The sequence below is a fragment of the Phascolarctos cinereus genome, unplaced genomic scaffold, assembly GCF_003287225.1.
Source record: "Phascolarctos cinereus isolate Bilbo 61053 unplaced genomic scaffold, phaCin_HiC Scaffold_726;HRSCAF=1367, whole genome shotgun sequence".
Classification (NCBI taxonomy): Eukaryota; Metazoa; Chordata; class Mammalia; order Diprotodontia; family Phascolarctidae; genus Phascolarctos; species Phascolarctos cinereus.
Genome location: NW_027556098.1, coordinates 112,405,731 through 112,418,968, shown reverse-complemented (window position 1 = coordinate 112,418,968; position 13,238 = coordinate 112,405,731). Strand labels below are relative to the sequence as shown.

At 42.1% G+C, this 13,238-nt stretch overlaps 1 protein-coding gene across 1 annotated transcript in view; it reads left to right on the top strand.

Annotated features, from left to right (window-relative positions):
- Positions 1-40: 40 nt before the first annotated feature.
- The window catches only part of RABL3 (RAB, member of RAS oncogene family like 3), a 58,613-nt gene continuing 45,415 nt past the window's right edge, over positions 41-13,238 (top strand). The window contains exons 1-2 of the mRNA XM_020985894.2: positions 41-314; positions 12,473-12,564. Coding sequence (XP_020841553.1) covers positions 269-314; positions 12,473-12,564 — 138 coding nt within the window. The 5' untranslated portion in view covers positions 41-268. The remainder of the gene's footprint in view (positions 315-12,472; positions 12,565-13,238) is intronic.

Sequence of the window (13,238 nt, the reverse complement as noted above, 5' to 3'; positions counted from 1 at the left end):
TTCCGCCTCTAGCCCCGCCCCCGAGCCCCAGCCCCGCCCATCCTCTGCCTCGGACCGGCAGTCTCTCCCTCCCAGGAAACACTGCTCGTAAGAATACAACCAACCAATCAATGCTGCAAAAAAAAAAGTCCTATTCCCATTAGCCAATAAAATAGCGGAGAAGGAGGGTAGGGGGCGGTGCCGTGTTCAAACAAGCTCTGTGATTAGCAAGTTCTCTATCAACCTGCGCTAGACCGGGAAGGGCTTGTTATTAACCAGTGGCGGCAAGATGGCGTCGCTAGACCGAGTGAAGGTGCTGGTGTTGGGGGACTCAGGTGAGTGGCCTGGTTTTGTTCTCTGCTGTCGACCATGTCGTGGTTCCCGAAGCTCGCTTCCTTCGTCATGGCTCCTCTTCCCGCCTTTAAGCTTTTCGGCTGGAGTCAGAGGCTCTGTGGGATCGGAAAACTACATTTCCCAGCAGGCCTAGCTAGGGAGATGACTTGTGTGGGCGGGGCTCCCTCTTCCGAGCTCCCAAGCTTTTGGCCAACCCCTAGTTGTGCCTTGCTTCTCCAGGCTTATTGGTTCCTTTCTTCTAAAAGTGGGTAAACACTTATGGAGGTGTTGTTGGGGGAGGGGGTCTGCACTGTTGGAGTTAATAGCTACACCAATGATAGCGTAAAACCATCAAAATACGAAATTCTACTCATAGTTAAGCTTTGCACCGTGCTTAATCCATCAGTCAACGTTTATTAGCCGCCTACTGTGTGCACTGTGCTAAGCGGTGGGGATACAAAAAGAGGCAAAAGACAATCCCTGCCCTCAAGTTGCCTACAATCAATCTAATGAGAGAAACAACATGCAAAAATATATATATATATACAAAGTAAGTTATATACAGGATAAATAATAAATAATTAAAAGGGGAAAGGCACTGGAATTAAAAGAGGTTGGGGAAGGCATCCTCTGTAGGAGTAAGATTTCTATAGGTATTTAAAGGAAGCCAGGGAGGTCAGTAGTTGGAGGGGAGGGGAAAACTTATCACCTCATACCTGAATTTGTGACGGTATGATCCATCTTTGTAGGTTCTGCAAAGCAAACAAACAAAAAACCTTAATTAAGAACTCAGAAACCATTCTTAGCATGCTGTCTAGGGCTAGGCCAACTGGATCTGGCCTGTGAATTGTAGTTTGCAGACCCTGGTGTTGGGAAAGGGAGCTTTGAATTGCAAATTAAATTTCACATCAAATGTATCAATCACCAAAAACACCACTAAAATTCACACTTTACGTTGCCCTGCTGTTTTTTCCCTCTGTCCTATTGACCCAGCAAGACTGTCTTTTAACACCACTTCAATTCACGTGTCCTCCACAGTTTTTTTTTTTAAGTTATGTACCTACCCAAATCAAACACTTAATTCTCTGTTCCATTAATCACCTGACAACACAGTTCCGAACTAGCATGGAAAAAGGCATTACATTGATTGGGCCTGGATTCAAATCCTTATTTCTACCTTTGGCAAGAATCCTGGCCTCAGTTCCTTCATCTGTAAAATGAAGGAGTATTGATAAATGAAGGGAGTCAGTATGATGCAGTGGAAAGAACACATTGGCTTTGCAGTCAAGAGGACCTGCTTTCAAATCCCACTTCGGAAGCTTACTGCCTGTGTGGCTTTGAGCAAGTCTCTCAACTTTCCGAGACTCAGTTTTCCCATCTGTAAGATGACAAGGTTGGACTAGGTGGCTGCTGACGTCTCTACAACCCCTATTGCTGTGACCCTAAGACTCTCGAAGGCCTTTCCAGCTCTAAATCTGTGATCCATCTGGTTTTATAAATTAATTTTTTAAAATATTTTACCAACAAAAAGCTTTCTGCTAACAAAAACTAACTAATTTTAGCTTACCTCTCTCATTCTCTCTTACTCTTCTTAAAGAATAGCTTTTCCATGTTCAAGAGATTCTGGATTTGTATCTATTCAAAGTAAAAACCCAGAAGCCTCTCCTGATGCATCTATTTTTTCTCTAGTTAGCCTGAGGACTTTGAAGGAAATGCATTTAATAAAATAACATAGTAAGAACATTTACAATAGATCATTTCCCCCACCATCCCTCTTTCCCCAGTAAGGCCAACACATATACTCTCCCACTCATATATACATTATCAGTGGAGAGAGAGAAAGAGATCATGTCTGAGGAGCCCACAATATGAGGAATACATACTGGGGGACAACTTACACTTCTGACAGTGCTGGGCTTCTTATGAATTCTGATCACATCCTTCGGTGTTTCTGACTGAGTCGTTGTTGGTTCACTGGGCTTATTGCCTCTACTCCTCCCTGGATGCAGTGTCTCTGCTGGACTCTGTCAGATGCTGTTTGACTTTAGTCTTCACCACCTTCAGCTTCTGGCACAGCCCGTGGATACTGCTGTGCTTTTTGAAGAAAGAGCAGAAACCATGCTATTAGAAAACCTCCCCCATCCTGCTTCTTAAAACCTGAGGCTTATTTTCTCTCAGGCAGGAGATTCTTGGCCCCAGGTGCTAAGCTCAGGAACAATAAACAACATCATCCCAATTAGCAAATGGTTTTAGACTTTTTCCTTATCTTTAACCATCCCCAGCCCTCTTTCTGGTAGTGGGCTGGATATTCTAAGGGACCTCACCCTAGCTTATGGTGATGGTCGAATACACTTCCTCCCTATTCTTCTCTGCAGGCTAGGCTATAAACCGTATTGAAAACCATAAGATCATGGAATTATAGCTTCAGCGCTGGAAGGTCCCTTAGCAGGATATCTTTCCCTGATAATTGTCAGATCTCTCTGAGGTTTGGAGTGCCCCAGTTTTTTAAACTCTGTTTCTCTCTTTTGCCTGTGTGGATGAGTGGATGGACAAAAGGTATAGAAACAGTCTGCACCCAGTGGACAAGTTCATTGTCTGTGCTAAATCACTTATAGTTTGAAAGCCTTACTTATATATATACACATATGTCTATACAGATGCACACACGTAGGATTTCATATGCAAATGTCAACAAAGTCACATGAAAGGCCCACTGGTCTTTAGGGCAAAACCACAAAGTAGATGGTAATGGATCTGTTTAAATGCTATTTCCATTGATAAAACCATATGTATATATGATATTAAACCATTGGAGGGTGCCAAGGACTTCTGTGATTAGAACTTTGTTTTCTGGGGCTTCAGTAGCTGTAGATGCTGAGGTGAGAGTTGCTGCACCTGAAAAGACAGTTGCTAGGGTATGTCTCCTCCAGGGTTAATTCCCTGCATGCTGGCTTTGTGAACCAGGTTGGAAGCAGGGCTGGTGGCCTGGAGGGTGGAGCTGAGGACCCTTCCTGGGCTTCTTAGTATACTAACTCATCAGTGGCAGTGTTGATGATGGTGGGATTAATGGCTTCTTTTCCACAAGGTATGCTTCCTTTGATGATGACTGCAGCAACCTGGCTGGTGTCTGGAGGGCCCTGCTTTCCTGGGACTAGAAGATCTATAATATATAAATAGCTGTGTTGGTAATTGGAGGCGATTTTGCCTTCAACATTAGGGGGCCCCCTTAGCTAGGTTTGATTCACGAGTAAGAACCTGTCAATGGAAAGTGATAGGTCAGAAGTGGTGGCATATGCTTATAATCCTTCCTACCAGGGAGGCAGCTGAGGTTGATAGATCCTTGTGTTCAGAACTGCAGTGGGCTAGGTGGCACAGTGGATAGAGCTCCGGCCCTGAAGTCAGGGGAACCTGAGTTCAAATTTGGCCTCAGACCAAACACTTGACACTTTACTAGCTGTGACCCTGGACAAGTCACTTAACCCTAATTGCCTTTAAAAAAAAATGCAGTGGGCTAAGCCACTTAGTGTCCAGATAAGCCCCGGGAGCCCCCAGGAGGGGGAGGGGCAGCCCACAGATTGGGGAGCTTCTCATCTAAGGAAGGGTGAAGCTAGTGGTTGCTGTACTTGAAGCAAGATTGGGAGGACCATTCTCTCCCCGCCCCAATTGTAAACCCTTCTGAGCCAAGGCTCTGTTGTTCTCTCTTTAGGGGGAACAACCTCAGCACAGTTCCCACTGGCAATGGAAATGCTAGCGACAGAAGACTTCTTAGGCTACCTCGATTACTCTCCTTCTTACAATTTCACTGTCTTTTCTTACATCCCTAAACTGTTGAGGTCACTGTCTTTCCAGAATTTTCAGCGTAGATGAAGCTGTTTTCTTTGTAGCATACTAGTCCTAGGGATAAGTTGCTGCAGTTGAAGCAGAAATCCAGAGGATGAACCTGCCAACTCCACTTTTGCTGTGTTATACAGACAGTTGCTGCCCTGGAACTGTTGGGAGCTAGAAAATTGAGACATACTTAATGTACATCAAAGAAAAGATTTGGGGGGGGTATAAAAAAGGAAAGCAGGGGTACTAAATGTAGATGCTAGTCCCCTCTTCCCTCATTCCCTCCAACCCCCAAGCATCTTCACTGCCCAGATGGTAGAAAGCTATCTCTGGTGCTATAGCTCTCCTGTGACTTCTTGGGGATACCAGCCAATACCTGTGAGCCATTTGGGGAGCTTCCACCTTTCCCTGCTTTGCTCCTTTTTCCTTTGCTGGCCAATCTGAGACTTAGGACCTCTGCTGTCTCAAATTAAGGCACCTGAGCAACATCTCATCTCCAGCTATCCTGAGACTTCCAATGGCTACAAAGAATATGTTTCAATAAACTTTCTCAAGATTTATAAGCTCTATGCTTGTGATCTTTTCTTTCTTCCCTGAATGGCAGTTGTTTTATCACAAAATAATTTATTTAGAATGCATTTGCTGCTAGATGTAGAAAGTAACATGAATTAGTAAATTGGATTAGTTCTTTTCAGTTGGTAATTTTCTGTGAACCCCCAAAGTTATGCTGTTGCATTTCAAAAAAGGAATAGGTTACTAAAACAAGTGGAAAGCCAGAAAGTTGCTTTTGTTAACTGCTAGGTTAACTTGACTCAGTGCTGGGCTAGAGTGGAAAGCTGTAAAGTCCCCAGGGGTATGAGTGACAGATCTTCTTCTGGCCATAGGCGAGAACCAGAGCAGGGTGCTGGTTAGGGTTTCTTCCTATCATAAGGGTATACAGAATAACTGGTAGGAGTATTGGTTTCAAAGTGTGAAGAGAATAAATCTCAAGGTTGATCTTAATTGTAGGGGGGATTAATTGATTGAATAGTCTACCTATGGTATGTATATATGGGACCAATGATATCACAGGTGAATGGGTAGGGTCAATGATGTGTGGGTTGCATGAGCAGGCTGGAGCAGTGATGTCACAGGGTAGGCAAAGCATGAATTTGGAGGGTCCTGGGTGGTACTTAGGATTTTAACAGGTAATATAGTGCCTTCCTATTAACCGACTTTGTGACACTCAGTACTCTGAAGTCATTAAAAGCTCTGTATAGTTTCCCAAATGCAATCCAGCCCAATTTCTTTCTATTTATTTTTGGGCCAAATCCACTATCTTATTTGTAGTACTAGAAATGTGCTAGTATGTGATATGTCCATCAGTACATAATTCAATAGTCTGCCTGGCCAGCAACATGTCATTGGGCAACATATGTCTTTTTATCCACTTTAGCTTTCCTGTGTAGATTGGACTTTGTCCTATGGCAATGTTTGGACAGCCTCCCCATCAATTCAGAATAATTTAGTTTGGAAATTGTACAAGATATCTATGACGTTACCTTGCTATACTTAATGCTCACACTAACCAGAAAGTTGAAAAAAGTATCCCCATTGTCTCTGTCATTTTGCCAAGACCCCTCAAGACTTAATTTTATTTTGAATCAATTTTTTAAACAAAATCAGTAAGCATCTTTTTTTCCTCCATAATATTTTGGAAATGATTTTGTTTTCTAAACCAGTGTTGCCCTTGGCTGTCATATTTCTCTTGTTGGCAAAATTGTTTCCTGGCTGAAACATTTGCTAGATTCTGCCGACTTGTTTTGGCTACTGTTTTTACATAGGCAAAACATTTTCTACATATGATGATAATTCTGTACCTCTAAATAGTTGTGTTTTGTTGGCTTATGGTGAGTGTAAGTAGCAGTTGTTTCTGTTCAGGCCAGAAACTCTTGAGGGTCTTCACCTCCCAGATTGATTTCTTATTTTAGAGTAGTAAAAGATGCCATTTTTTGCCTCATTTCTTATCTAGCCTTTGTCACTGAATGGGTGTTGCCTCAGACAAAGTGAGACCTGGGAAAGACCTTAGCTTAAAAAGGCCAAGATTTCCCACTTCGTCTGGGGCCATCTCCAGTCATCCTGATGTATATTTTGCCACTAGACCCAAATTTCTCTGGAGGAAAAGGTGAGGCTGATGACTTTGCACAACCCTGCCTCACTTAAATTCAGTTCGCTTGCAAGTCGAGATATCACCCTCCAGATGTTTTTGGTCCTCTTCAAGAAGGAAGCACAAACAGCAAACAAAAGTTGTATACCCTCAGATTCCTCATCTGTAAAACCCAATCCTCAGGGTACCCTGCTAGGTGGCAAAGTGGATACAGCACCAGTCTTGGGGTCAGGAGAACCTGAGTTCACATCTGCTGTCAGACACTTACTAGATATGTGACCCTGAGTGAGTCACTGAACCGAAATTGGCTCCAAAACAAAACCTAATCCACAGAGTTGTCAGGATCAAAAGGAATAAAATAAGTAAAGTGCTTCACAAATCTTAAAGGGCTAAATAAATGCTAGCCATCTTAAAAATTCTCCCTTCTACACTTAGTGATCTGTTTAGCTCACATGGAGTCAGTTATCTCTCTGCAGATGACTTCCAAATCTAGCCCTTGTCCCTCACCTGACCTCTAATCCTCCATCACCAACTGCTTGCTAGATATCTCCTGAATGCCTAACAGATATTTCAAATTCAGAACATTTAAAAGAGAACTCATTCTCTCTCCCCCCCAACCCACTTTTTTAAACTTCCCTATTTCTTTGGATGGCATTACCATCTTCCCATTTGCCCAGGTTTGGCATCTCGTAGTTATCCTCAACTCTTCAATACATCTATCAATAAGCATTTATTTAGCACTTACTGTTAGGCACTGTGTTAAGGGTTGAAGTAGATACTGATACCTGCCTCCAGGGTGCTTACATTGTAATTAGGGACACAACACCTAAGTGTCTGAGGCCAGATCTGAACTCAGATCTTCCTGACTCCAGTCCCAGTGCTCTATCCAGTGTACCACCTAGCTGCCCTGTGTGTGTGTGTCTGTGTGTTTGTCTGTCTGTGTCGTTTTGGGAGGGAGTGCATTAGCAGCTGAGGTCATCAGGAAAGGCTTCATGTACAAGGTGGTATCTGAACTGAGTCGATGGAAACCAAAGATTCCAAGAAGTTGGGGGGAAGGATTGCCTTTCACAGAGATCAATGAGATGGAGAATCATTTGTATGGAACAAGAATAAGCTAGGCTAGTATGGTTGGATCAGAGGGCACGTAGAAAGGAGTTAGTAAGAAGAAGCCAAGTTGTAAAACCCTATAAATACCAAGCAGAAGACTTTATTTTTAAACTTATAAGTGATAAGTAGCCACTAGAATTTCTTGGGTTGTCAGCGGAGCTATGAGTAACATTATCAGAGCTGACTTGGAAAATCACTTTAGTGTCTATGTGGAATAGGGAGAGGCTTGAGGTGGGGAGGCCATTGTCCAGGTGAGATGTAATGAAGGCCTGAACTTCGGTGGTGGTAGTTTGAGTTAAGAATGAGGGATATAGGCAAGCAATGTTGCAGAGATATAATGCCAAGATTTGATAACTGATTGGATATGGGGTGAGAGTGAAGTCAAGAATGACACTGAGATTGTAAACCTGGATGATGGGAAGGATGGTGGTGCTCTTGACAGCCATAGGGAGGTTTGGAAGAGAGGATGGGTTTTGGGGAAAGATAATGAGTTCTGTTTTGGACTTGTTAAGCTCGAGGTATCGCTTAGACATTCAGTTTGAACTGTCCAGTAAGCAGTTGGTGAGGCAGGATTGGAGCTTAGGACCAAGGTTAGGGTGGGACAGATAGGTCTGGGAATCATCAGCATAGAAATGGTAATGGAACCTATGGGAACATGAAGTCACCAAGTGATAGTGTAATGAGAAAAGATAAGAAATCCTAAAACAGTGACATGCGTGATGAATTATCAAAAGAGACAGAAATAAATCAGAAATGTAGGAGCAGAACCAAGAAAAAAAAAGTGTTTTGAAAACCCAGAGTTTATCCAGGAGGAGAGAGTAGTCAACAGTGTCAAATGTTGCAGAGATCAAGAAGAATGAATTTTGAAAAATGGCTATAGATTTGACAACTAAGAAATCGTTTGTGACTTTGGAGAGAACAATTTCAATTGAACAATGAGGCTGGAAGCTCAGTTGCAGAGTAAGAGGAGAGGAAGTGAAGGCACCATGTGTAGATGACCCTTTATACTAGTTTGTCTGAGATAGAGAGGAGAGATGCAGGATGATAGTTAGCAGGGATAGTGAGACCCAGTTGGGGTTTTATAAGGATAGGAGAGATTTGGCAGTATTTGTAGACAACACAGAAGAAACTGAAGATCAAAGATTAGAGGAGAGACAGGTGAAAATGCGGCCAATTTTTGGAAAAGATGGCGGGAGTTGATATCAAGAGTACATGTAGAGGAGTCAGCCTTAATGGAAAGAACCGTCTCTTCATTAATTAAGGATAAAATGGTCAGGAGCGGTGTTAAGGGTTTGTCTGATGAGGAGAGGGGAAGAGTGAGCTCTTGGGGAATTGCCTCAATTTCTTTTTCTTTTCTTTATTTTTTTAATTTGTGAAGTGTGAGGCAAGGATTTCATCTGGCAGGGTGGGGGAAGAGGTGCTGTGAGAGGCTTGAGGAGAAAAGATTTAGAACAGCTATTGTGGGGAGGGAGGGAGAGAATCAATTAGGGAGGAATAAAAGGATTGCCTTGCTGTAATAAGGGCCCAAGTGAGATTAGGTAATATAATTTTGTAGTGATGGGGGAGGGGTGATGAATTCCTCTAACTCCCTTCAGGAGCATGTGATGAGGAGCAAAAGGAATGGATGAGGGGAGGAATCTAGGGTTGTGGTTTTACAGGGTGTAAGCTTGGGACAAAGGATCAACAAATTGGAAACTGTAGGATTGTGGCAACTGGTTCCAATTAAAGGGTTGAGATTGTGAAGAGAGAAGAATGTACCCAGAGCAGGAATAGTGGCCTGGGGGAGGCAGTTTGCAAGTCATGGTCAGAAAAACTAGGTTTGGGAAGAACAAGGTGTAGCTAATTGGTGTAGAGTAATAGAGTACTAGACTTGGAATCAGAATGTTCTAAGTTCAAATGCTGCCTCAAACACTTACTAGCTGTGTGACCCTGGTCAAGGCACTTAACTTTTCTTTGCCTCAGTTTCCTCATCTGCAAAATGGGGATGCTAATAGCAGCTACCTCTCATGGTTATTGTTAGGATCAAATGAGATAGTAATTGTAAAGCATTTAGCATCGTGTCTGGCACACAGTAAGTGCTCTATAACTGTCAGCTATTATTTTTATCATCATCGTCATCATCATCATTATTTAACCTCTCTCAGCATCATCTGTGTGTTTGCAAAGGCTGTGTCCCTCCAACCCCCCAGCATAAGATGACCTCCTTTGTCATCAAAGCCCTGTGGTGTATTCATGGGCCATATTGTTTTGGAGATCTTTTCTGTAGCTTTGGGGGAGGGGGATTGTGTTGGTGCTCCCACCAAAGTTACTTTATATTTACTTGTATGTATTTTGTACTCTCTTTATCTGTGTACAGTATACTGTAAACAATTTTAGGGCAGGGACTATTTAATTTTTATCTTTATATTCTCCAGCATCTAATACCCAGTGGGTATCTTATATATAATAGCCACTCAGCAAATGACTGTCGAATTGAATTGTCTTTTATCCAGTTTCCATTTTTGATATTTTACAGCTTTTTTTAAGTTAGACGGGTGCTGCTATAAGTCTTAGTAAATACTTGTCCCTTTTGCTCTAACCAGGCAATGATTTGACTGCTCGTAGATTGTTGATTATGAAATGACTGATCAGACATTTCCTGTCAAAATGCAGCTTCATTTTTTATGATTTCATTTAGTGCTTGCCCACACTTTGCACTTGTCTTTTAGTATTCGTGCTACTCCTCATATAAGTGACCTTGGGCAAACCACTTATCTGCCTTGAGCTTCAGCTTCCTCATCTGTGAAACAAGAGGATTGGCATGGAAGATTTCTCAGCCCTAAATCCTATATACGGGTGACTGCTTTTGCTGCTGGGCTTCTCACTTTCACATTGAAGTCACCAGGTACTAGGGGATAAGCTCCCTGAATCAAGATGATCTTATCAAGGTTTTTGTAAAATTTCTCAACTTCGTCCCCTGCTAACAGATGGATATTGGCTTACAGTCATCATGAGCATTCAAAGGCAAGATGACCAAGTGGTCCATGAAATGATGCTTCTTATTGTCTTTGGGCATGGGGGCAAATCATCCTCCTCTATTTTGCTACAATTTTCACGGCCTGTGATTTCATTTAAAATAGGAATGTTTACATGGATGAAATTCAGCTCCTCTGGTAATATGGCCGATTTGATAATTGGACAGAGTTTGCAGGTTAAGTGCTCTTAAACACATCAGTGGATCTGCAGTTCTTTTGGTGTGAGTAAAAACTCAACCCATGCGAATTGCTGCCTCTCCCCCTTCTCATCATATGTGATTCTTGTTTTGAGTATTTCAGCTAAGTCATAACTACTAGTACAGCCTCACAGAATTTAGAACTAAAAGGGACCTTAGAGATCTTTGGATGAGGAAACTGAGGGTCAGAGAAGTGAAGTGTCTTGCTGTAGGTCACACAAGTAGGATGTTGCAGAGCCAGGATTCGGAACTCAGTGTTATGATTTCAAATTCATTGTCCTTTCTGCTGTACCATCCTATTAGACAATCCACCTACCCCTACCTAACGCTTTTCTCTATTTCTTCCAATAGTTCATGTATATGAGTGGATTGCTCAACGGTCCATGTTTATCCCTCACCTTCTGACTTATCAGCCCTCTTCTTTTCTACCACAACAGTCTAATTCTGGTGCTTCATGGCTGGGAGGCGGCCTTGGTTTCCCAAAGGAGTGTAAGCTCTGTCAGGTTTTATAAAGCTGGAAAGGCTTGAAATATGAGAGATTATCTGCTGTCTTAGAACCAGTTTAGCTAAGAACAAAGAGATTCATCACCACTAGGTTTTCTAATAGGTAATGAGATTTTTGGCCATGGTGTCCCAGGTTTAAAAAATGTGTGTGTGTGTGTGTGTGTGTGTGTGTGTGTGTGTGTGAGCACGTGTGTGTGCAAGTTGTCCAGTGGGTAATGTAGCACCACATTTCTGGGGAAGAGATTAGCACTGGACATACAGATGTCTGGAGGGTTTTTTTGCATACCGGTGATAACTGAACCCAAACCATTAGATGCATTCACCACAAGAGAGAGTATGAAAAGAAGAAAATAAGACTTGAGACAGAACCTGGGGAACTCCCATTCTTAGAGGGGCAGGAAGATGATGGGCCATCAAAGGAGATTTTAAAAGTATTGTCATGTAAGTAGGAGAACAACTAGAAGAGATCAGTGTCATAGAAGCTAGGAGATGATGAGGAATGCAGGCAGAACAGTGGTCAGCAGTGTTGAAAAATGTAAACAGGTCAAAGAGGCAGAAGACTGAGGGAAAAAAAGAAGCATTTGGATTTAGCAATTAAGACATCATTGGAGACCTTAAGAAAAGTTTCAATCGGGGGCAGCTAGGTGGTACAGTGGATAGAGCACTGGCCCTGAATTCGGGAATACCTGAGTTCAAATCCGGACTCAGACACATAACACTTATTAGCTGTGTGACCCTGGGCAAGTCACTTAACCCCATTGCCTAGCAAAAAGAAAAAAAAAAAGAAAAGTTTCGATCATATGGTAGGTTTAGAAGCCAGATTATAAAATGTTGAGGAGTGAGTAAGTAGCAAGTGGAGGCAGTGGTTTGATACTACTCATTCTAGAGATTAAGCAGAGAAGGGAAAGATAGATACGGGAAGATAGCTTGAGGCAGCTGTAAGATCAAAGGCAGATATTTTGGTTTTGTTTTTGTTTTTTCAAAGATTAAACCATTGGATTTTGTTTTTAGGCAATATGTAAGAAACCAGTAAATAGGGAGAAATTGGAAAAAAGAGAGAGAGAAGGAGAGAATATGGAGCTGGGGCACTCTGAAGAGGGAGGAAATGCTTACTGGAGTAAGCTCTTGAAGAAGTTGTATAGTGATAGGATAAAGTGCACAAGTGGAGAAGTTAGCTATGGCAGGGAGAAGGGATAGGGATGGATGGACACATTTTATAGGGAGATTTTGAGGTGTCGATTTGGGGAGGAGAGTTGAGATGGATGCCTTTAATCTCTGTAAAGTAAGAGACAAGGTTTTGTGCTGAGAAATATGAAGATAGATTCCACTATACACACAAATTGAAGTATTTGTATCTTTTTCAGGTGTTGGGAAATCTTCACTTGTTCATCTTTTGTGTCAAAATCAGGTGTTGGGAAATCCATCCTGGACCGTGGGCTGCTCAGTGGATGTCCGAGTATGTAGTCTTTAGATTTTAGTTTTTCCAAAAATTATATTTATATAAGCTCAAGAAATGAATTCTTTCAGAATTCATTATATGCCTTTAAATTACAGGGTCAAATTAAACTGTTAAATAGGTTAAGTCTGAGAACTTTTTGATAAGGGCTTGGCTGTAAGCGCTATACGGTACATGTCTATTTCAGTGTATTACCGGACCTGCCAGGTCGTGTGGCTTGGGATTGTAGCCGTAGTTCCTAGTCATTGGGTCCACACCTGGGGTTTTTGATAAGGCTGAGGCGTGCGCATTTGCTCATATGGTAGAGCACAGCTTCCACACAAGTAGTTCTGGGATTGTCTCAGTAAAGATGTTGCCTTATAGTTGGGTCAGTTCTGTTGATTTGACCCTTTCTTGCCTTGAGTGAAGGTAATGGATTGGGAATAGGGGAGTATAGGGGATGTTGTTTTAATATCTTGCTATTTTCGTCTTAATTATGGAGTAGTACAAAAACAATTATGTGTATTAGCAAACATACCTGAGACTACTTTTGTCATAAGTTGCATGTGCTTACAATACTGAAAGCTTGAATAAATTAGAAAGAATGTGGAATACAGATGCCTGTTCCTGAAACTCGGTTTCCAGAGGGAGCAGAGCAGAACAATGTGAATGATCTCAGGTCACTTATCAAAATC